General features: G+C 43.0%; 1 protein-coding gene across 1 annotated transcript in view; it reads left to right on the top strand.

Moving 5' to 3' along the window:
• Nucleotides 1-25,719, top strand: part of LOC111954432 (exostosin-1-like) — a 313,392-nt gene that overhangs the window by 225,060 nt on the left and 62,613 nt on the right. The window contains exon 3 of the mRNA XM_023974172.2: nucleotides 16,534-16,627. Coding sequence (XP_023829940.1) covers nucleotides 16,534-16,627 — 94 coding nt within the window. The remainder of the gene's footprint in view (nucleotides 1-16,533; nucleotides 16,628-25,719) is intronic.

Raw genomic sequence — 25,719 nt, 5'->3', positions numbered from 1 at the left:
TGGAGCAGTGTGTCTCACCTGCAGGGCTTTAGTTTTGCACATTGTGTTGGTGCTTGGACTGCCAGACAGCTCTCTAGTAATTTAATGTAACTGCCTTCCCTCTCCAATAAGCACCGGAGAGCATCCCTGCTGAAGCCTTTCAGCTTTTTGGCCTGGGGCTTTTTGACCTTTTCTTAAAAGGGAAGGTTTGTTGGTTATATTTGATCTCACAGATGCCAAGGTCAGGTGTGGCTCTGTGTAAATCTACATATCTCTGTTTACAAGAGTTGTACAATGTCCTTCTTGTTCAGTGGCTCAACCATTTCCTGTAGAATTCCAATCTCAACATCTATTCAATTCTGCTATCTATGTTTTACACATAACTCAGTGAGTAGAATAATTCCTTACGTGGATTATACTGTATTTAGCTGTTTGTTGCTGCATTTTTTTTGTCATTACTGTAGATCAGGGCTCTCAACCAATGTTCCTGGAGAGTTACCCTCCTGTAGGTTTTCCCTCCAACCTCAGTTGTAAATAACCTGATTCATCTTTCAACCAGCTAATTGTTAGAATCAGATGTGCTAGATTAGGGTTGGAGGTAGCTCTCCAAGCGCAGTGTTGGAAAGCCCTGCTGTAGATCTGTTTTGTCACCATAGCACCATATACTAGCCACCACTGCAACCTGTACGCTCTCGTTGGCTGGCCCTCGCTTCATACTCGTCGCCAAACCCACTGGCTCCAGGTCATCTACAAGACCCTGCTAGGTAAAGTCCCCCCTTATCTCAGCTCGCTAGTCACCATAGCAGCACCCACCTGTAGCACACGCTCCAGCAGGTATATCTCTCTGGTCACCCCCAAAGCCAATTCCTCCTTTGGCCGCCTCTCCTTACAGTTCTCTGCTGCCAATGACTGGAAGGAACTACAAAAATCTCTGAAACTTGAAACACTTATCTCCCTCACTAGCTTTAAGCACCAGCTGTCAGAGCAGCTCACAGATTACTGCACCTGTACATAGCCCATCTATAATTAAGCTCAAACAACTACCTCTTTCCCTACTGTATTTATTTATTTATTTATTTTGCGAACTGTTTTGCTTTATCTCGGCCAGGTCGCAATTGTAAATGAGAACTTGTTCTCAACTTGCCTACCTGGTTAAATAAAGGTGAAAAAAAAAAAGATTGATATGATAGTGTAAGAATATGTCGAAGATAAATACACAACGCAGAGACAGAGGAGAGAGAATCACTGGAGAGAACCACAGGAGAGAATCACTGAGAGAGCATCACTGATGACAGGGGAGAATGACCATCTACCTCCTATTTTCCTCCCCCTGATTTGCTTTGGGGTTTGTGTTGTTGAAGATTAACAATGGTATATTGGTATTAGTATGAGTGTGTTTATCGTATACAGTAGCTAAGCTCCTAAGGTTCAACCTCAATGTAAATATGCAGTTTGAAAATGCACTTACAGTACTGAATATGATCCTGTGTTGGCTTGCTAACTCTCCTATGGGTCCGTATTGTAATGTATGGAGCAGATGGATTATATTGACGCCAGCTGATTGTTTCCATTGTGTTACAGCACCCCATCATGGCCCATCATCAATATTTCCAGTGGCTCCCCATCGATTATTTGATTCATTTCTTCTGCATGTCTTCTCTCCCAGTAATCTCTTGGATTTATTCACCTGACATCTCCCCGTTTCCTCTGCACAGGAAAGGAGGCTGGCCTCAAATAATGATTAAATAATTAGATTAAAAAATGTGKGCTTTAAACAGGATTAGAGATGAGTAGAGCGAGAGCAATGAGGACAAGATGAGAGGGTCAAAGCAAATAAAGGAAGATATCCCTCGCTCTTTTTTCCTTTTCTTCCTCTGTCTCTGAGCGTCTAATTCAGGCCCATATCAGATTTGTCATTTGAAATGGGAAAATGGGTACTGAGTAAAGACTAGCTCACAATAAAAGTACTTCAGAAACAGTGGCGGTCGGTGCCATTTAAGATTCTATTACAGCATATTGGATTACTGTCATTCATATTCCATTCACCCAGCTCAATGTAACATTGATAGGTTTAGGCTCCTACGTGATACTAAAATTTGCACAATACCATCATGGGGTTGCTACAACCTAGCCTACAAATGAAAGTTTATAATGTGCACAGGTTGAGAGACAAATTGGAGTAATCAAGGTGCCAGACAGTGACACATTCAATGCTGCTTCGCACACTCTTGCTGCATCTAGTTGATCTAGGGTGTAATCGTTAGTCAAAACGGAACATTTTGGAACTAAAATTAGTTTCTATTGGACAAATTCAAATCAAATCAAGCTTTATTTATATTCCATTTCAGACATGGAATGTTCTTCACAGGGGGAAAAAAACTAGGAAAAAACTAGGAAAATTAAAAAAAAATGTAAATAGTTACTACACAACAAAAATAAGAGGATATAAACAAGAATGACAAACTGAACAACTAAAAAGCACCCTGAGGAGAAGCAAAGCTAAAAAGGTGTTTTAAGATCTCTTTTAAATGTGTTTCGGTCCCCCTCGGGTTCTCTGGTAGGGTATTCCAGAGGCTGGGAGCATAATAACTAAAGGCTGCCTCTCCATGCCTCTTGGTCCTAGGCTTTGGGATAGTTAAAAGGCCAGTGCCAGAGGACCTGAGGGACCTACTGGGTATATAACTTAAAAGCATATCTGACATTTATTGTGGTGTACAATCGTGGATTGATTTAAAAAACAAATATAATAATCTTAAAATGTATTCTAAAGCTCACAGGCAGCCATTAAAACTGGTGTAATATGTGCTCTGTCTGGTCTTGGTCAGTACCCGTGCTGCAGCATTCTGTATGTTTTGCAGTTGACCAATGGCTTTCTTGGGTAGACAAGACAGGAGAGCATTACAGTGTCAGGGCTGCTTGTAATAAAAGCATGGATGAGTCTCTCTGTATCAGCCTGAGAGAGAAACAGCAGCACCTTGGCAATGTTCCTCAGGTAGTAAAAAGCTATTTGCTAATGTGTGATTCTAAATTGGGTTCAGAATCTAAAATAACACCTAGGTTTTTTACCTGGTATTTTATCTTTATTGCCCATGAATTTAAATGTGCAGCCAGATTCTCTCTCTGTGCTTTGGCTCCAACAATAAGTACCTCGGTCTTGACATGATTTAGCTGGAGGAAGTTGTGAGCCATCCAAGTATTTAAATCACTAATACATTATAATCATTTATCCGTGAAGCTAAAATACTGTGGATCGTCTGCGTAGCAGTGAAAATCAATGCTGTGCTTTCTGATAATGCTGCCAAGGGATGTTACCCCACAGTGCATTCTGAAAGTATTCTGACTCCTTTACTTTTTCCACATTTTGTTACGTTACAGCCTTATTCTAAAATGGATAAAAAATATTATTTTTCCTCATCAATCTACACACAATATCCCATAATGAGAAAGCAAAAACAATTTTTTTTTTCAAATGTATTAAAAATTATAAACAGATACCTTTCTATGACCCTTTGCTATGAGACTCGAAATTGAGCTCAGGTGCATCCTGTTTCCATTGATCATCCTTGAGATGTTTCTACAACTTGATTGGAGTCCACCTGTGGAAAATGTAATTGATTAGACATGATTTGGAAAGGCACACACCTGTCTATATAAGGTCCCACAATTGACAGTGCTTGTCAGAGCAAAAACCAAGGAGCCAAGGAATTGTCCGTAGAGCTCCGAGACAGGATTGTGTCGAAGCACAGATCTGGGGAAGAGTACCAAAAAATGTCTGCAGCATTGAAGGTCCCCAAGAACACAGAGGCATCCATCATTCTCAAATGGAAGAAGTTTGTAACCACCAAGACTCTGGCAGCCTGGCCAAACTGAGCAATCGAGGGAGACGGGCCTTGATCACGGAGGTGACCAAGAACCCGATGGTCACTCTGACAGCGCTCCAGAGTTCCTCTGTGGAGATGGGAGAATCTTCATGAAGGACAACTATCTCTGCAGCACTCCAACAATCAGGCCTTTATAGTAGAGTGGCCAGGTGGAAGCCACTCCTCAGTAAAAGGCACATGACAGCCCACTTGGAGTTTGCTAAAAGACATTCAGACCATGGGAAACAAGATTCTCTGGTCTGATGAATCAAGATTGAACTCTTTGGCCTGAATGCCGAGCGTCACGTCTGGAGGAAACCTGGCACCATGCCTACGGTGAAGCATGGTGGTGGAGGCATAATGCTGTGGTGATGTTTTTCAGCAGCAGAGACTGGGAGACTAGTCAGGATAGAGGGAAAGATTAACGGAGCAGAGTACAGAGAGATCCTTGATGAAAACCTGCTCCAGAGTGCTCAGGACCTCAGACTGGGGCGAAAGTCCACCTTCCAACAGGGCAATGACCATAGGCACACAGTCAAGACTACTCAGGAGTGGCTTCGGGACAAATCTCTGAATGTCCTTGCGTGGACTTATGTAAATGTGATATTTATTTAGCAAAAATGTCTAAAAACCTGTTTTTGCTTTGGCATTATGGGGTAGATTTAAAAAAAATACATTTTAGAATAAGGCTGTGGAAAAAGTCAAAGGGTCTGAATACTTTCCGAATGCACTGTATATAAACTGTACCGGACCCAAAATCAAACATTTTGGAAAGCCACATATGATATGTATTTTCTCTGAGTTATGTTCACCAAGGGTGACAAACTCTCGACCGGTTAAATAGGTCCTAATCCAATTTAGAATTGGACCAGAGAGGCCAAACCTCCTCTCCAGTCTCTCCAGAAGGACATCATGGCCAATAGTGTCGAATACAGCACGAGTCCAAGAGTACAAGGACAGAGAGCTGTTTGGCATCTGTGTTGGCTCTAAGATCATTTACCACTGTAACTAAGGGTGTCTCTGTGCTGTGGTGGGCACGAAAACCAGATTGGAATTTTTCTAAAATACAGTTGGCAGATATAAAATAATTTAGCTGTTTTAAAACCAATTTCTCCAGAATTTTGCTTAATAACGGAATGCTGAAGATTTTCTGAAAATTGCTAAGAGCTGAAGGGGTTTCACCATAGCACTTTTTAGTGCAGTGGGGAAAGTGCCAGCAAACAGGGAGTGATTTAACAATAGCTTGCACTTCTTCAGATATGCAATTAAAAACTGTTTTGAAGAAGGTGGTGGGGATAAGATYGAGAAGGCAGGTAGAAGGCTTAAGTTGTGATATCACTTTCCTGAGCATGTCTGTGTTAACCAGGGKAAATCAATCCATAGTGCCTTTGCCTGGTAGGCTAGGGCACATATCATCAAACTTATCATCAGGTCTTGCTTGACTGATACCCAGCCTAATGTTTATCTTATCTCTGAAATATATTGCAAACTCATCACACTTAGATGTGGAGGAAAGTTAACATAGGCTTGCGGTGGTACTGTAGGATTTATCAGGCCATCCATGGTCGAGAAGAGCTCACTCTAATCATTCTGATTATTAGTGAACAAGTTAGAAATTGCCTTGTTATATATGCCAAGTTGCTCTTTCAGAATATCATAATGGACCTGTAACTTTGACTTTCTCCACTTCCGCTCTGCCTTTCTGTAATTTCTCTTCAATTGATTAGTTTCCTCACTGTTTGGATGCAGCCTTTTTCAACTTTACTGGAGCTATGGCATCAATGGTTGTCCTTAATTTGCTATTAAAGTTGTAGGTATTAATTAGAGAAAGGTAAAGAAGATTTTGTTCGGGCGCCAGGCAGGTATTAACCCTGCAGAAAGGAAAATAGTAGAACAGCGAGAGTACCACTACCAGACCCACACACATCAACAGAAGAGACTGCCTAGAGTGTAGCCTGTTGGTCAGATAGCCAGCGGATAGAAAAAAGAATACACACCCTATAGATCCCACATCACATCACAGTCCTTCCACAATTCTTGGTAACCCCACCAAGCATACCTCATATAACAATAATGGCAGAGCAAATAAACAGCAACTTCATACAATAACGAATGAACCCAGTCATCACACAGAGGATTTGCAAGAGTTTGTATTCTCTTCCAGGGAAGGAGTGCAGAGGGTATGGCTGGATGGTACCACAGGTTTGTGCCTGACTTTTCAAAGGTCGCCGAACCCCTCAACCACCTTAAGAAGAAGGGTGTGAAATTCTCTAATTAATACCGCTACAGAAGTGGCGCCCGAACAGGGATAATAAAGTTATAGTTATCACCTAAATCATCACAAGAAGGAGGCAGAATAGGTGATGGAGTATTGTTTATACTCTCAATAAAACCGAGTAGGTCCATCCCCGTTTTGTTCCATTGCTTTGTTTTAAGAAAAGTTTTACAAATGAATCTGCGGAATGAATACACCCCTGATCAACACAATACATTTTCATAGCAGCCATATACAAACAGCATCACTTTGCTTGTTCTATCATTTATTCTCATATCTACACGCACTCTTCCTCTCACATTTTCCCTTTGCTTTTGGACTTCAGTGCACAACACAACAGCTGTCTGTGATCAGGCGAAAAAACCTCTCCATGTCAAACCTTCGTACCATAACCGCTAACCGCTACACTCGGCCTACATTGTTGTCACCATATTAGCTAACGTCATTTTCAACATAGCTACTAGAACTAGCGTGTTAGTAAACGCATAATCCAATCCATCCATCTGTACACGGTTTAGCAGTTACACTGGCCATGGTGGCAATACATTTATAAAACCAAAAGCTTACCTTGACTTGGAAGAGTTGGTTTGTTGGATAGCCTTAGCCAGCTAGCTAACATAAATAGTATTCCTCTCTGTTTGAGTCAGGTTGTTGAGTAGGCTAAATACAACAAAATATATCTCTCTCTCGCTCGCTAAGTGAAAGCAATACAGCTCTCTCTCTCTTCTCCTTAATTTATGAAGGAATTAATTTGTTCAAAACTATCTTTCTCGCTTTGTCAAATACTCATCACATTTTATGCACTTTAGCGCTAGCTAGCAGTAGCTTATGCTTTCAGTACTAGATTCATTCTCTGATCCTCTGACAACATGTCAGTTCATGCTGCAAGAGCTCTGATAGGTTGGAGGACGTCCTCCGGAAGTTGTCATAATTACTGTGTAAGTCTATGGAAAGGGGGTGGGAACCATGAGCCTCCTAGGTTTTCAATTGACATTAATATACCCAGAGGAGGATGGAGAATAGCTGTCCTGCGGCTACTCCATGGTGCTTCCCTAGAGTGCTGTTGAGGCAACTGTAGACCTTCATTGCAAAACATTGTGTTTTAATTAGTTATTTGGTGACGTGAATATATTTAGTATACATTTTGCCAAAAAGTATCACTTTTTTAATGATTCACTATTTTTTCCCCACTGAAATTTACTGAGTTGGATGGTCCTCCCCTTCCTCCTCTGAGGAGCCTCCACTGTTCAGAAAGTGAAAATACATGTTTAATGATCTTATCGTTGTGTTTACAGAAGCTACACAGGTTTGAGTGTACTTATTATCTAGATATTTGTTCTCAGCATTTTGTTAATTAAATAATGTAACATTACTTATATTGTAAAATCATCCATGTGGAATTAATGTCTTCAGAATTCTCCTCTCTCCTGATCTGAACTACCAAAGTGACACCAGTATGTTTGAGGATGAATGACTCTTCATAAAGATGGATGGCTGGTTTCTCTGGTTGACATTGGTGGAATTAATAGGGATGAGAGTGAGTACTTGAGTACTCGAATGGATGTAAAAACTCGATCTTTAACCAGACTAGAGATACACTTTTTTTTATACTGTAAAACTATTTGGTGGAATGTGCTTTGTGGCTGCCCGATCATGCAAGTCAAACGTTGTCCATTTGTTCATGTGCATTTGCACAATTAAAAAGAAACTAAGCCAAGCATCAGTTCTTCTCCCTAAATTAATTTGCCCCTCCGTGTCTTACTCACTCAATTGCGCTGTGACCACTCCCTCTATACACGCATGCTCAGTGCGCTGCATACAAGCTCCCATTAGGCCTACAGAAATAAAGGCCTGTAAAAAAATATATAATAATCTAAGTGATGGGATATACAAGCTACATACCTTGTCAAATGACAACAGTTTTTATCACAGAGCTTTTTATCACAGGGCTTTTTATCACAGGGCTTTTTACCACAGGGCTTTTTATCACAGGGCTTTGCACACCTGGATTGTACAATATTTGCCTATTATTTTTTTATTCAAGCTCTGTCAAGTTAGTTGTTGATTTGTACTAGATAGCCATTTTCAAGTCTTGCCATAGATTTTCAAGCAGATTTAAGTCAAAACTGTAATTAGGCCACTCAGGAACATTCAATGTCATCTTTGTTAGCAACTCCAGTGTAGATGTGGCCTTGTGATTTAGGTTATTGTCCTGCTGAAAGCTGAATTCATCTCCCAGTGTCTGTTGGAAAGCAGACTGAACCAAGTTTTCCTATAGGATTTTGCTTGTGCTTATTTTTATCCTAAARAACTCCCTAGTCCTTGCTGGTACCCATAACATGATGGCGCCACCACCATGCTTGAAAATAATGTGCTTCTCAGTGATGTGCTTCTACACCTGCATTGCTTGCTGTTTGGGGTTTTAGGCTGGGTTTCTGTACAGCACTTTGAGATATCAGCTGATCTAAGAAGGGYTATATAAATACATTTGATTTGATGATTTGATGATGTGTTGGATTTGCCCCAAACATAACGCTTTGTATTCAGGACAAAAAGTTTATTCGTCAATTTTATTTTTTACGTCTACTAATCTGTGCCTTGGAAAACCTCCCTGGTCTTTGTGGTTAAATCTGTGCTTGAAATTAATTACTCGATTGAGGGACCTTACAGATAATTGTGTGTGTGTGTGTGTGGTACACAGAGGGCGTAGTCATAAAAAAATCATGTTAACCACTATTATTGAACACTGAATGAGTCCAAGCAATTTATTATGTGATTTGTTAAGCACATTTTTACTCCTGAACTTGACCAAGAAATGTTAGCTTTTTATTTAATTTGTTTTAAAAGATCCACTTTGACATTATGGAGTATTGTGTCTAGGAGGGAGGAAGAGAGAGAGATCTGCTAATATGTTCTCTATGCACACTGCACAGATTGTTCGTTTGGTTTCACAGACACTGCTGAAGTCAGATTTCGTAATTATTCAGTACAGTTTAAATACAAGTGTGATGCTTGTATCTTCGAAGTGTCTGCCACTAATTTATTTCTTTACTGCTGCTGTCCCAGTGTAATTGGATTTAGCCATTTGTGGGGACTATCAACTTGACGGTGCTTATTGATTCCCCACTGGATTGTATTTGACATGTCAAGGTGAGAGCTCAAACTACAGTAAAGGTCGAAGCCTGATTTATTTAAACCATATAATCCCATAATTTGGGCCGGCACAATTACCATATAACCGTGTATTGGACGGTTAAGGATGAAGACCGTCATGAAAATAAAATAACTGTTGAATGAACAGCTGACTGAAGACGGGACGGCCGGGCATTCATGCTGTTGAGTCAGTTTCTGCGGCAACATGGACTCAACAACGTGATGAAACTTTATTGGTCGTTGCTGGAATAAGCAAGGTGTTAGTAGCAAACCAGCACACACAGAAAGGTGCAAGCAAAGTGTAGCAGCAGCACTCATAGAAATAACATTTATAGAACTGACTTGGAACCTCTAACCCTGGCAATTTGACTGGTAAACTCATGGGTACACTCACAATGGCTGCCTGGTATTGTGATAAACTAATTTTCATGGTAATGTAGAATGTTTGTTCAAATTATGTTAGCTGATGTGGCTCATGCAATGGAATGTTGAATCTACAAATCACAGCACATCTTGATGCGTACACTTCCTGCTTTGCTCCTAAGTGTACACTCGCAATGGCCACCAGTCCACCCATTATGCCATGGTCAGTACTATCCGGAATTCTTGGGACATCCCTACGCTAACCTTAAAGGGATACTTCAGGATTTTGGCAATGAGGCCCTTTATCTACTTCCCCAAAGTCAGATGAACTTGTGGATATCATTTTTGGGTGTGTTCGTAAATTCACTCTTGAGTGCCAGAGTGCGCTCAGAGTGCGCTCTGGGTGTTTGTAAATTCAGAGAATTGTCAGATTGTCCATTCATCAATTCAGAGCTTTCCGCTCTCGGAGTATTCAGCGCGCATACTGGACACTCTGGCCCGAGGAGGACAGTTGATCAGAGCGTGCTCACCTCACAACGGCAGTCAAGCACCCAAGCTAACTGACTATAGATGGCTAGCTTGTTTGATACTTCCAGACACATGAGAGACACATTCTGATAATTTTACTCGCACTAGCAGAGCTGGTTAGACTGTTTTCATGTTATCCAGAGCGCTGGTGACTGTAACTGTGCTGCTGGCAGCAATTTCATTATGTATTTTTGCCAATGTTTATTGACCCTTACAAAAGATTACAGTTTTGAAACTGAAGTAAAAGTGCAGTAACTGCAGTCGACTGTGGTATTTTGGATGCAGTAATTGCAGATTTTTTTTCTCGTAACGGGACAGCGGTCATATTCAACGGATGTTGCGCGTTTGTAAATTCATCAGTTATTCTGTGCTCTGGCACACTCAGACGAGTGCTCTGAAATCAGAGTAGATAGCCAGAGTGAATGTACGAACGCATCCTTTGTCTCTGCGTGCTGTTTAATCTAGGATAGGGGGCAGAGTTTTCACTTAGGGAAAAATAGCGTGCCCAATTTCAACTTCGTTCTACTCATCCCCAGAATATAAGATATTAGTAGATTTGGATAGAAAACAATCTGAAGTTTCTAAAACTGTTTGAATCATATCTGTAAGTATAACAGAACTTATGTAGCAGGCAAAACCCTGAGGACTAACCATTTTTTTTTTAAGTCACTGTCTGTTCAATGAGATTTTATGGGCAGGCCAGATTTATAATCACTCTATTCTCAGTTCCTACTGCTTCCACTGGATGTCACCAGTCTTGGGAAATAGGTTGAGGTTATTCATTTGTGCAATGAAGAAGAAGGCCACCAGGAAGTAGAGTAAAATAAGTTGCTAACTAGCGTTAGCGCAATTGCTAACTAGCGTTGGCGCAATGACTGGAAGTCTATGGGTATCTGCTAGCATTGGCTCGCAAAACTACCTCTAACACCCTCTGAATGGCACACATACACAATCTATGTCTCAATTGTCTCAAGGCTTAAAAATCCTTCCTAATGTTTTGTACACTTGCTTGTTTGTTTTTTGGCTTATTAAGCGTTTTGAGATGTCTATTATGGAAAGTGCTTTAGAAGTTTAATAAATTATTATTAATACAATTTGTACGCTTGTACTGAACAGTACAACCAGTGTGTAGAGATTAACAAGGCAGTTATTAGCTTCTATATTGTTGCTCCTGTCCTATACAATCCATAGTGCATAGGCCTTCAGTATTCCTATAACCCTGACCTTTGGCTCAATCTCTCAGTAATGTCTGTAATCTTGAGCAGTAGGTAGCTCCAGGCCTCCCAGGGCTCAAGCTGGGCTGTTGGACAGACAGTTCCACTCTGGACACAGGCTAGTCAGTCACAGGAGGAGAGGCTTGGCCTGAAGCTCAATATCTGATGAGGCAGTTACAGGCACTGGCTCAGGCCACAGCTAGGTGTCACAATCAACCAGGCCCCCACACTAAAATAACTGTAGGCTAGCCTTACTGTGTTGTGTGAGCATATGGCCTCTGGCAACAGGTTTAAACCTTTATGGCAAACAGGTGTGGACTAGCCAGGTAATTAAAGGGTCAGTACAGGCCAGCAGGGTTCAAGCCCCTCTCCATCTTGTCTGCCTCGATCGCTACAGCCTTTGATTCTTATTTCTAATGCATATCCTGAAGACTAAACACTACAACATTTGTTTGACAGCGGTGTTTTTAGTCATTGTTTTGAAATGTCGGGACATTTCAGATTGTCACTATTCAAATCGTCTATCTCTCAACCTGTGGCTGTAGCTGTCAGTTGAGTTGAAAGCTGTCTGATTATTGAACTATAGCATGAGTCCCCCTATTGGCAACAATGGCCTGACTGAATGAGTGGCTGTGTGTGCACAGATTTATGGTATGTTGAATCATGTTACCATGACTAATCATATTTTGTATTTAGTAAAGAGTATGCATTGGATTCTTGAACATAAGGGTTTTAGCTCAGTGGTCAGTTTATTAGGTACACCCATCTAGTACCGGGTCGGACCCCCCTTTGCATCCAGAACAGCCTGAATTATCTGGGGCATGGAAACGTTGCTCAATTTGTAATCAAGTGACCTAACATGTGCCAGGAAAACATTCCCCACACCAGTACATCACAGCCACCAGCCTGTACTGTTGACACCAGGCAGGATGAGGCCATGGACTTACGCCAAATCCTGACACTGCCATCAGCATGATGCTCCAGGAACCGGGATACATCGGACCAGGCAACGTTTTTCCACTCTTCAATTGTTCAGTGTTGTCGATCGCGTGCCCACTGGAACCGCTTCTTCTTGTTTTCAGCTGATAGTAGTGGAACGTCTGCTGCAATAACCCATCTGTGACAAGGACTGACGAGTTGTGCATTTAAAGGTGCCGTTCTGCACACCACTGTTGTACTGTGCCATTATTTGCCTGTTTGTGGCCTGCCTGATTCTTGCCATTCTCCTTCGACCTCTTGTCAACGAGTTGTTTCGCCCATAGGACTGCCGCTGACTGGATGATTTTGGTTGGTCACACCATTCTCGGTAATCCGTAGACGATCATACCATGTTTAAAGTCGCTTATATAACCTGTCTGCCTGCTTTATATAGCAAGCCAAGGCCACGTGACTCACTGTCTGTAGGAGCAAACTATTTTCGTGAACGGGGTGGTGTATCTAATAAACTAGCCACTGAGTGTATGATAACCTTGCTGGCATGCCATTCAAACATCACAGTGCTGAGCACATGCCATGATCGACTGGAGTCCACCTTTTGAGACAGACTGTTGTTTTGTAATTGTCTGAGCTGAAGCATAATACGGCAGGATAACACACTGCATGTTCTTTATGATTGAACCTCAACATTCTTGCCACATTACTGTATCCATTCTCTATATAGGCTGCTGTGGTTGACCTTGTGCTCCAGTGTGAGGCGTCATAAAATGGTACCTTTTCAGTACACACACTGGTGGTTGGCCCCGAGGCTGTGGAGGCAGTTGATCCCCAGACAGATTAGGCTGTAATCAGAAGTCTCTGTGGGCCAGGGCTCAAGCAGCACATCTGGGCTCTCCTCTCCTCAGGGTGTTTGAAGGATGGCTGGAGACAGAGACAGGGTTTCTAACAAAACATCACTGTGAGAGGGAGAACAACAGTCATTGATGTCATATACAGTTGGAAGTCGGAAGTTTACATACACCTTAGCCAAATACATTTAAACTCAATTCCTGACATTTAATCCTAGTAAAAATTACCTGTTTTAGGTCAGTTAGGAACACCACTTTTTTTTAAGAATGTGAAATGTCAGAATAATAGTAGAGAGAATGATTTATTGCAGCTTTTATTTCTTTCATCACATTCCCAGTGGGTCAGAAGTTTACATACACTCAATTAGTATTTGGTAGCATGCCTTTAAATGTTAACTTGGGTCAAACATTTCGGGTAGCCTTCCACAAGCTTCCCACAATAAGTTGGGTGAATTTTGGCCCATTCCTCCTGACAGAGCTGATGTAACTGAGTCAGGTTTGTAGGCCTCCTTGCTCGCACACGCTTTTTCCGTTATGCCCACAACTTTTCTATAGGTTTGAGGTCAGGGCTTTGTGTGATGGCCACTCCAATTTACCCGTTGACTTTGTTGTCCTTAAGCCATTTTTCTTAACTTTGGAAGTATGCTTGGGGTCATTGTCCATTTGGAAGATCCATTTGCGACCAAGCTTTAGCTTCCTGACTGATGTCTTGAGATGTTGCTTCAATATATCCACATAATTTTCCTCCCTCATGATGCCATCTATTTTGTGAAGTGCACCAGTCCCTCCTGCAGCAAAGCACCCCCACAACATGATGCTGCCACCCCCGTGCTTCACGGTTGGGATTGTGTTCTTCGGCTTGCAAGCCCCCCCCTTTTTCCTCCAAACATAACGACGGTCAGCCTCCCGGGTGGCGCAGTGGTCTAAGGCACTTTATCGCAGTGCTAGCTGTGCCACCAGAGACTCTGTGTTCGAGCCCAGGCTCTGTCGCAGCCGGCTGCAACCGGGAGATCCATAGGGCGACGCACAATTGGCCTAGCGTAGTCCGGGTTAGGGAGGGTTTGGCCGGTAGGGATATCCTTGTCTCATCGCGCACTAGCGACTCCTGTGGCGGGCCGGGCGCATTGCACGCTGACCAGGTCGCTAGGTGTACAGTGTTTCCTCCGACACATTGGTGCGGCTGGCTTCCGGGTTGGATGTGTGTTGTGTCAAGAAGTAGTGCAGCTTGGTTGGGTTGTGTTTCGGAGGACGCATGGCTCTCGATCTTCATCTCTCCCGAGCCCGTACGGGAGTTGTAGCGACAAGACAGTAACTACTAACAATTGGATACCATGAAATTGGGGGTAAAAAATAAAATAAAAATTAAATAAGAAACATAACGACGGTCATTTTGGCCAAACAGTTCTATTTTTGTTTCATCAGACCAGAGGAAATTTCTCCAAAAAGTACGATCTTTGTCTCCATGTGCAGTGGCAAACCGTAGTATGGCTTTTTTATTGCGGTGTTGGAGCAGTGACTTCTTCCTTGCTGAGCGGCCTTTCAGGTTATGTCAATTTAGGACTTGTTTTCCTGTGGATATAGATACTTTTGTACCTGTTTCCTCCAGCATCTTCACAAGGTCCTTTGCTGTTGTTCTGGGATTTATTTGCACTTTTCTCACCAAAGTACGTTCATCTCTAGGAGACAGAACACATCTCCTTCCTGAGCGGTATGACGGCTGCGTGGTCCCATGGTGTTTATACTTGCGTACATTTGTTTGTACAGATGAACTGATACCTTCAGATGTTTGGAAATTGCTCCCAAGGATGACCAGACTTGTGGAGGTCTACAGTTTTTTTTCTGAGGTCTTGGCCGATTTCTTTTGATTTTCCCATGATGTCAAGCAAAGAGGCACTGAGTTTGAAGGTATGGCCTTGAAATACATCCACAGGTACACCTTCAATTGACTCAAATGATGCCAATTAGCCTATCAGAAGCTTCTAAAGCCACGACATCATTATCTGGAATTTTCCAAGCTGTTTAAAGGCACAGTAAACTTATTGTATGTAAACGTCTTATTGTATGTAAACCCACTGGAATTGTGACACAGTGAGTTATAAGTGAAATAATCTGTCTGTAAACAATTGTTTGAAAAATTACTTGTGTCATGCACAAAGTAGATGTCCTAAACGACTTGCCAAAACTATAGTTTGTTAACAAGAAATTTGTGGAGTGGTTGAAAAACGAGTTTTAATGATTCCAACCTAAGTGTATGTAAACTTCCGACTTCAACTGTACATACAGTTCTGTGAAATACTGCTATGTTTATATATGACAATTGTATACCGTCACACTGGATGGAACATGTTCATTTATAGTCTCATTACCAAAAGAATCAACCACAGCCATGATTCCAGGTCAGCCAGTTGATCACAAATTTGGGAGACAGCTTGGTCTCTGAGAGTTGTCCATCTTGAAAATGCCCCTGTCTTGTTTAATAACAAATAAAGTGTTATGTATGTTTCCATTCAAATGTCATGAATCATCCTTAGCCTCTCTTAAGAATTCGCTGCCTGATATTTTTCATACGATATGGGTTATGAGGATCATAGACAGCATTGGTTATAGATCGCGGGGCTTCATAGGCAGCGACAGGCTGGTGTGTTTTGTGATTGATTTATGTAGCTTAAAAGCTCTCCTGTTATTTCTTCTGATTTACTGTCAGATAAAACAGCTGCTCCTCATCCTTATTGGATGGGCCTTGGGATGAGACGCCGGTTTGGAACAGGGCCATAAATTACCCCTCTCTCTATTGGCCTGCAGTGAGGGGAGAGTAGAAGGGATGTGCTGCCTGCTATAGGGATGGGATGAGGAATCCCGGGCTTGTATCACTGGGAAAGACAGAGGTGCTTTTGGAGATCAATCTCAAAAAGTCTCCCTTTGTAATACACTCGTTGTGTAACATTGATCATACTCTAGGCCAGAGTGGAGTGGAGGACCTTATTCTAGTCTAAAAGCTTTCTTTGTGTATAATGACATTCTTGAAACATGACAAGTGCTTTGAAGTTTGTCTAATTTCTCTGAAGAATGAGAAGGAGTTGGAGAATGTGTTTCTCGTGTTCCCACATCTATTTCACCTACTTAAATATGTATTTGTTTGAGCTAATGTCTTTGTTTGTGATTGAGTGAGACAATTGACACAAGTTTTAATGCTGTAATTGTTGTTTGCATGTGTTTAATCTAAGGACACATTTACTTTAAACTACCCTCTTTCTTCTATTATTTTCCTCTCTGCTCTCTCATTTTTGTCAATTGGACCTCAAAGGAGTCCATCTTGACATTTTACGCTGCGTGATGTCTCCATGAGTCTGACAAAGTCGGTTTCTGTCTGTCTCCAGGTTCGACTACCAGGAGCTGCTTCATAACTCCAGCTTCTGCCTGGTGCCCCGCGGTCGTAGGCTGGGCTCCTTTCGCTTTCTCGAGGCCCTCCAGGTACGTGGTTTGAAGTTTCCCCAACAAAAAACCTGTCCCTCAGAGGCTCCTTGCGTCTCCAAGTGGTTCCCTTGGAAACGGGGGCTAGTCGTTGGCATGGCAGCCGGGGTTGGAGCCTGTGAGTTGTGCAGGCCCTGCAGTCTGCCAGGCCTGATGCTTGGGTTATTTGTATTGACAACCTGTCATCTTTTCAGAAACAGCTGCAGAAGAGTTCTGTACTATAGATACAGAAGAGACCTATTTTTATCTCAACACCTCCCACTTTCATTAACACCTGATCGCCTCCTCTCAGGCATGTTTATTTGGACTGACAGTAGCGTCCCACTGAGCCTCTATAGAAGTATCTTAGAATTGTTTATTACTTGGAACTATCCCATTGTAGATGTACATGTGTCTCTATATCGACAGAGGAAGTTATGATGGACATCCAGATACACTGAGGCCTGCATGGCTGAAAGTAAAGAATGAAGGAAGTAGCCTAGTCATTTCTACCCCACTCTGTACAAATCAAACCAATCAATCAAATGTATTTATAAAGCTTTTCTTACATTAGCTGATGTCACAAAGTGCTGTACAGAAACCCAGTCTAAAACCCCAAACAGCAACCAATGCAGGAGTAGAAGCACAGTAGCTAGGAAACATTCCCTAGAAAGGCCAGAACCTAGGAAGAAACCTAGAGAGGAACCAGGCTATGAGGGGTGGCCAGTCCTCTTCTGGCTGTGACAGGTGGAGATTATAACAGAACATGGCCAAGATGTTCAAATGTTCATAAATGACCAGCAGGGTCAAATAATACTAATCACAGTGGTTGTCGAGGGTGCAACAGGTCAGCACATCAGGAGTAAATGTCAGTTGGCTTTTCATAGCTGATCATTCAGAGTATCTCTACCGCTCCTGCTGTCTCTAGAGAGTTGAAAACAGCAGGTCTGGGACAGGTAGCACGTCTGGTGAACAGGTCAGTGTTCCATAGCCGCAGGCAGAACAGTTGAAACTGGAGCAGCAGCACGGCCAGGTGGACTGGGGACCGCAAGGTATCATCAGGCCAGGTAGTCCTGAGGCATGGTCCTAGGGCTCAGGTCCTACGAGAGAGAGAAAGAAAGAAAGAGAGAGAAAGAAAGAGAGCATTAGAGAGAGCATACTTAAATTCACACAGGACACCGGATAAGACAGGAGAAATACTCCAGATATAACAGACTGAACCTAGCCCCCGACACATGAACTACTGCAGCATAAATACTGGAGGCTGAGACAGGAGGGGTCGGGAGACAGTGTGGCCCTGTCCGACGATAACCCCGGAAAGGGCCAAACAGCAGGATATAACCCAACCACTTTGCCAAAGCACAGCCCCCACACCACTAGAGGGATATCTTCAACCACCAACTTACCATGAGACAAGGCCGAGTATAGCCTACAAAGATCTCCGCCACGGCACAACCCAAGGGGGGGCGCCAACCCGGACAGGAAGATCCCGTCAGTGACTCAACCCACTCAAGTGACGCACCCCTCCTAGGGACGGCATGGAAGAGCACCAGTAAGCCAGTGACTTAGCCCCTGTAATAGGGTTAGAGRCAGAGAATCCCAGTGGAGAGAGGGGAACCGGCCAGGCAGAGACAGCAAGGGCGGTTCGTTGCTCCAGTGCCTTTCCGTTCACCTTCACACTCCTTGGCAGACTACACTCAATCATAGGACCTACTGAAGAGATGAGTCTTCAATAAAGACTTAAAGGTCGAGACAGAGTCTGCGTCTCTCACATGGGTAGGCAGACCATCATAAAAATGGAGCTCTATAGGAGAAAGCCCTGCCTCCAGCTGTTTGCTTAGAAATACTAGGGACGGTAAGGAGGCTGCATCTTGTGACTGTAGCGTACGTGTAGGTATGTACGGCAGGACCAAATCGTAAAGATAGGTCGGAGCAAGCCCATGTAATGCTTTGTAGGTTAGCAGTAAAACCTTAAAATCAGCCCTTACTGGAGTAATATGATCACATTTTGGGGTTCTAGTCAAGATTCTAGCAGCTGTGTTTAGCACTAACTGAAGTTTATTTAGTGTTTATCCGCGGTAGACATAAAGTAGAGCATTGCAGTAGTCCTAACCTAGAATGACAAAAGCATGGATTAATTTTCTGCATCATTTTTGGACAGAAAGTTTCTGATTTTTGCAATGTTACGTAGATGGAAAAAGCTGTCCTTGAAACAGTCTTGATATGTTTGTCAAAAGAGAATCAGGTCCAGAGTAACGCCGAGGTCCTTCACAGTTTTAATTGAGACGACTGTACAACCATCAAGATTAATTGTCAGATTCAACAGAAAGACCTCTTTGTTTCTTGGACCTAGAACAAGCATCTCTGTTTTGTCCAAGTTTAAAAGTAGAACATTTGCAGCCATCCACTTCCTTATGTCTGAAACACAGGCTTCCAGGGAGGGAATTTTGGGGCTTCACCATGTTTCATCGAAATGAACAACTGTGTCATCCGCATAGCAGTGAAAGTTAACATATGTTTCCAAATGACATCACCAAGAGGTAAAATATATAGTGAAAAAAAACGGGTCTAAAACGGAGCCTTGAGGAACACCGAAATGTACATTTACATTACATTTAAGTCATTTAGCAGACGCTCTTATCCAGAGCGACTTACAAATTGTGCATTCACCTTATGATATCCAGTGGAACAACCACTTTACAATAGTGCATCTAACTCTTTTAAGGGGGGGGGGGGTTAGAAGGATTACTTTATCCTATCCTAGGTATTCTTTAAGAGGTGGGGTTTCAGGTGTCTCCGGAAGGTGTGATTGACTCCGCTGACCTGGCGTCGTGAGGAGTTTGTTCCACCATTGGGGTGCCAGAGCAGCGAACAGTTTTGACTGGGCTGAGCGGGAACTGTACTTCCTCCTCGGAGGCGAGCAGGCCAGAGGACAAACATCCACAGAGACAAACTGATATCTTTCCAACAGATAAGATCTAAACCAGGCCAGAACCTGTCCGTGTGGACCAACAATCTCTCCAAAAGAATGTGGTGATCAATGGTATCAAAAGCAGCAGGTCTAGGAGCACGAGGACAGATGCAGAGCCTCGATCTGACGCCATTAAACTGTCATTTACCACCTTCACAAGTGCAGTCTCAGTGCTATGATGGGGTCTAAAACCAGACTGAAGCGTTTCGTATACATTGTTTGTCTTCAGGAAGGCAGTGAGTTGCTGTGCAACAGCTTTTTTTTTTTAATTGAGAGGAATGGGAGATTCAATATAGGCCGATAGTTTTTTATATTTTCTGGGTCATGGTTTGGCTTTCTCAAGAGAGGCTTTATTACTGCCACTTTTAGTGAGTTTGGTACACATCCGGTGGATAGAGAGCCGTTTATTATGTTCAACCTAGGAGGGCCAAGCACAGGAAGCAGCTCTTTCAGTAGTATAGTTGGAATAGGGTCCAGTATGCAGCTTGAAGGTTTAGAGGCCATGATTATTTTCATCAATGTGTCAAGAAATATAGTACTAAATAACTTTAGTGTCTCCCTTTATCCTAGATCCTGGCACAGTTGTGCAGACTCAGGACAACTGAGGTTTGGAGGAATACGCAGATTTAAAGAGGAGTCCATAATTTGCTTTCTAATGATCATGATCTTTTCCTCAAAGAAGTTCATGAATTTATCACTGCTGAAGTGAAAGCCATTCTCTCTTGGGGAATGCTGCTTTTTAGTTAGCTTTGCAACAGTATCGAAAATACATTTTGGATTGTTCTTATTTTCCTCAATTAAGTTGGAAAAATAGGATGATCGAGCAGCAGTGAGGGCTCTTTGACGGTACTGTCTCTCCAAGCTAGTCGGAAAACTTCCAGTTTGGTGGAATGCCATTTCCGTTCCAATTTTCTGGAAGCTTGCTTCAGAGCTCGGGTATTTTCTGTATACCAGGGAGCAAGTTTCTTATGACAAATGTTTTTTGTTTTTGGGGTGCAACTGCATCTAGGGTATTACGCAAGGTTAAATTGAGTTCCTCAGTTAGGTGGTTAACTGATTTTTGTTCTCTGACGTCCTTGGGTAGGTGGAGGGAGTCTGGAAGGGCATCTAGGAATCTTTGGGTTGTCCGAGAATTTATAGCACGGCTTTTGATGATCCTTGGTTGGGGTCTGAGCAGATTATTTGTTGCGATTGCAAATGTAATAAATTGGTGGTACGATAGTCCAGGATTATGAGGAAAAACATTAAGATCCACAACATTTCTTCCACGGGACAAAAGTAGGTCGAGAGTATGACTGTGGCAGTGAGTAGGTCCGGAGACATTTTGGACAAAACCCACTGAGTTGATGATGGCTCTGAAAGCCTTTTGGAGTGGGTCTGTGAACTTCTCCATGTGAATATTAAAGTCACCAAAAATTTGAATATTATCTGCCATGACTACAAGGTCCGATAGGAATGCAGGGAACTCAGTGAGGAATACTGTATGTGGCCCAGGAGGCCTGTAAACAGTAGCTATAAAAAGTGATTGAGTAGGCTGCATAGATTTCATGAATAGAAGCTCAAAAGACAAAAAAAAAWWTTTTTTTGTAAATTGAAATTTGCTATCGTAAATGTTAGCAACACCTCCGCCTTTGCGGGATGCGCGGGGGATATGGTCACTAGTGTAACCAGGAGGTGAGGCCTCATTTAACACAGTAAATTCATCAGGCTTAAGCCATGTTTCAGTCAGGCCAATCACATCAAGATTATGTTCAGTGATTAGATCATCGACTATAACTGCCTTGGAAGTGAGGGATCTAACATTAAGTAGCCCTATTTTGAGATGTGAGGTATCACAATCTCTTTCAATAATGTCAGCAATGGAGGACGTCTTTATTAGTGTGAGATTGCTAAGGCGAACACCGCCATGTTTAGTTTTGCCCAACCTAGGTTGAGGCACAGACACGATCTCAATGGGGATAGCTGAGCTGACTACAATGACTGTGCTAGTGGCAGACTCCACTAAGCTGGCAGGCTGGCTAACAGCCTGCTGCCTGGCCTGCACCCTTTCTCAATGTGGAGCTAGGGGAGTTAGAGCCCTGTCTATGTTCGTAGATAAGATGAGAGCACCCCTCCAGCTAGGATGGAGTCCGTCACTCCTCAACAGGCCAGACTTGGTCCTGTTTGTGGGTGAGTCCCAGAAAGAGGGCTCTATCTTTTGGGAGGGGCAGAAAACAGTTTTCAACCAGCGATTGAGTTGTGAGACTCTGCTGTAGAGCTCATTACTCCCCCTAACTGGGAGGGGGCAAGAGACAATTACTTGATGCCGACTCATATTTCTAGCTGATTTACACGCTGAAGCTATGTTCCTCTTGGTGACCTCTGACTGTTTCATCCTAACATCGTTGGTGCTGACGTGGATAACAATATCTCTATACTCTCTACACTCGCCAGTTTTAGCTTTAGCCAGCACCATCTTCAGATTAGCCTTAACATCGGTAGCCCTGCCCCCTGGTAAACATTGTATGATCGCTGGATGATTCGTTTTAAGTCTAATACTGCGGGGTAATGGAGTCGCCAATGACTAGGGTTTTCAATTTGTCAGAGCTAATGGTGGGAGGCTTCGGCGTCTCAGACCCCGTAACGGGAGGAGTAGAGACCATAAAAGGCTCGGCCTCTGACTCCGACTCACTGCTTAATGGGGAGAACCGGTTGAAAGTTTCTGTCGGCTGAATGAGCGACACCGGTTGAGCATTCCTACAGCATTTCCTTCCAGAAGCCATGAGAAGGTTGTCCGGCTGCGGGGACTGTGCGAGGGGATTTTACTACTATCTGCACTTATTGGTGGCACAGACGCTGTTTCATCCTTTCCTACACTTAAATTACCCTTGCCTAACGATTGCGTCTGAAGCTGGGCTTGCAGCACAACTATCATTACCGTAAGGCGATCATTCTCCTGTATATTATGAGTACTGCGATTGCAATTAGAAGCCATCATGTTAATGTTACTACTTAGCTTCGGCTGGTGGAGGTCCTGACGAACCACGTCCAGATAAAGCGTCCGGAGTGAAAAAGTTGAATGAAAAAAGTAGAGCGAGGGAACAACTAAAATTATAAACGGTAATTAAAAAGTAAAAACAGTAAAGTTGGCAGGTAGCAAAGTAAGGTTAGCAACAAAACGCACAGCAGCAAGTAAACAAGCCTACAAGTTGTGTCAAATCAAACTTTATTTGTCACATGCGCAAGTGTAGACCTTACTGTGAAATGCTTAATTACAAACCCTTAACTCTTCTTGAACTGCACTGTTGGTTAAGAAAATATTTACCAAATAAACTAAAGTAAAAAAATATATAAAAAATATATAATATATAATAATAATAATAAAAAGTAACACGATAACGAGGCTATATACAGGGGGTACCGGTACCGAGTCAGTGTCTGAGGGTACAGGTTAGTTGAGGTAATTTGTACATGTAGGTAGGGGTGAAGTGACTATGCATAGATAATAAACAGCGAGTAGCAGCAGTGTACAAAACAAATGGGGGGGTGTCAATGTTATAGTCCGGTGGCCATTTGATTCATTGTTCAGCAGTCTTATGGCTTTGGGGTAGAAGCTGTTAAGGAGCCTTTTGATCCTAGACTTAGCGCTCTGGTACCGATTGCCGTGCGGTAATAGAGAAAACAGTATATGACTTGGGTGACTGGAGTTTCTGACAATTTTATGGGCTTTCCTCTGACACCGCCTATTATATAGGTCCTGGATGGCAGGAAGCTTGGCCCCAGCACCTTACGGTCAGATGCCGAGGAGTTGCCATACCAGGTGGTGATGCAACTGGTCAGGGTGCTCTCAATGGTGCAGTTGTAGAACTTTTTGAGGATCTGGGGACCCATGCCAAATCTCTTCAGTTCCTCCTGAGAGGAAAAGGTTTTGTCGTGCCCTCTTCACGACTGTCTTGGTGTGTTTGGACCATGATAGATCATTGGTGATGTGGACACCAAGGAACTTGAAACTCTCGACCCGCTCTACTACAGCCCCGGGCCTGCCTTTTCCTGTAGTCCACGATCAGCTCCTTAGTCTTGCTCACATTGAGGGAGAGGTTGTCTTGGCACCACACTGCCAGTTCACACTGCCACCTCCCTATAGGCTGTCTCATCATTGTCAGTGATCAGGGCTGCCACTGTTGTGCCATCAGCAAACTTAATGATAGTGTTTGAATTGTGTTTGGCCACGCAGTTGTGAGTGAACAGGGAGTACAGGAGGGTACTAAGTACACACCCCTGAGGGGTCTCAGTGTTGAGGATCAGCGTGGCAGACATCTGTTTGGGCGGAATGCGAATTGGAGTGGGTCTAGGGTGTCCGGGAGGATGCTGTTGATGTTAGCCATGACCAGCCTTTCAAAGCACTTCATGGCTACCGACGTGAGTGCTATGGGGCGGTAATCATTTAGGCAGGTTACCTTCGCTTCCTTGGGCACAGGGACTATGGTGGTCTGCTTGTAGGTATTACAGACTCAGTCAGAGAGAGGATGAAAATGTCAGTGAAGACACTTGCCAGTTGGTCCACGCGTTCTTTGAGTACACGTCCTGGTAATCCATCTGGCGCCGCGGCTTTGTGAATGTTGACCTGTTTAAAGGTCTTGCTCACATTTGCTACCGAGAGCATTATCCAACAGTCATCCAGAACAGCTGGTGCTCTTATGCATGCTTCAGTGTTGCTTGCCTTGAAGCGAGCATGAAAGGCATTTAGTTCATCTGGTACTCTCGCATCACTGGTTAGCTTACTTCTGGGTTTCCCTTTGTAGTCCGTAATAGTTTTCAAGCCCTGCCACATCCGACGAGCGTCAGAGCCGGTGTAGTAGGATTCAATCTTAATCCAGTTGTCATGACTGTCCTGCTCAGGTTACCAATGACCACAATCCTGCAGAGAGATTTCATCCCCACCAGAGGAGAAGAGATCTCAAGGGATAGGAAGATGTGGGGTTTTATGACCCCTCACGCCCATTGTAAATCTTAGGCCACAGACAAAATTCCTTTGTCCTCTCACTATGGAGAACCAGCTTCAGAACATTAAACATGAAATAAAGGGACTTTGGAACAATGGTTTCCGTCAGCCACAATGGTGGCCATGACGATAGATGGAATATGAAAATGTATGTCATTTTTGTTTTGTTATTAAAGGTTAATTAATAGATGACGTTATTACGAAAACATTGTAACGTTAAGAGTTTTCCTAGTATGTGTTTGATGTTTATACATTGTACGTTGTGTGGAAAATGTCCAAATCAAAGCGAATGTTTTGGTAAAGATGAAATGTGAAGTTAGTTGTCTACAATTGGATTTGAGTAAAATCTAGACCTTCCCTCTTAACTTGGTACGCCCAGAGAATTGCCCTAAAAAGGGGGTTACGCCCACTTCTGACCCGAGGGTATAAAACCTGTGAGTGAAGAATTAACATATCAGACTAAGTGACCCAAGCTGCAGCCAAGGTCTAAAAATTAAACGAACCCAAAACGCAACACAAGTTTGAAGACAAAGAAATCTTTTTTCTACCCAAGCTACGGATGAGTAGCTGTGTCTAAGCGGGTGAATTCAAGCCGGACCACCTAGCCTCCACTCTCCATCGAATCGTGGTATCTACACTGTTTCATTCCTACGCTGTGAGCTCTGAGCTACAGAGCTGTCTGTCCTCAGAAGACCCCTTCCAGAGCAAGGGCTAGGAAACAGACCACTAAGCCAAAAAGGACACTGACATCGTGAGGACAACCAGAGAGTTGCGCCGGAGAAGTGCGTCATTGAGCAGCCTAAACGGTCCACGCGGACCTTCCCATCTGAGACCTCCCACACGTAATTACATCATTATATTCTGACCCATAAGAGCGGCACTTTGGGCAAGGCTAGGGTTAAAATAAGCCTAACTGACAAATGCACTCAGATGTATATTTCTCTCGTGTACTTTCTCTTTTTCTCTCTCATTTAAATCCCCATTTTGAGTAACACGCGCCATAGTGTGTTGGCCTGTTATACTAAGTTCTAATCAATAGCCTAGAATGTGTTTTTGTGTATGTGTATCTTTTATCATCATTTTAGCTTTCTAGTAAATAAATACTCAAATAAGATTGGTGTGGTACGAACTCATTGGTGAGACCCGGGTCCGTGCAGATTC

The sequence above is a fragment of the Salvelinus sp. IW2-2015 genome, linkage group LG28, assembly GCF_002910315.2.
Source record: "Salvelinus sp. IW2-2015 linkage group LG28, ASM291031v2, whole genome shotgun sequence".
NCBI lineage: Eukaryota > Metazoa > Chordata > Actinopteri > Salmoniformes > Salmonidae > Salvelinus > Salvelinus sp. IW2-2015.
This window is presented reverse-complemented; position numbering and strand designations above follow the sequence as displayed.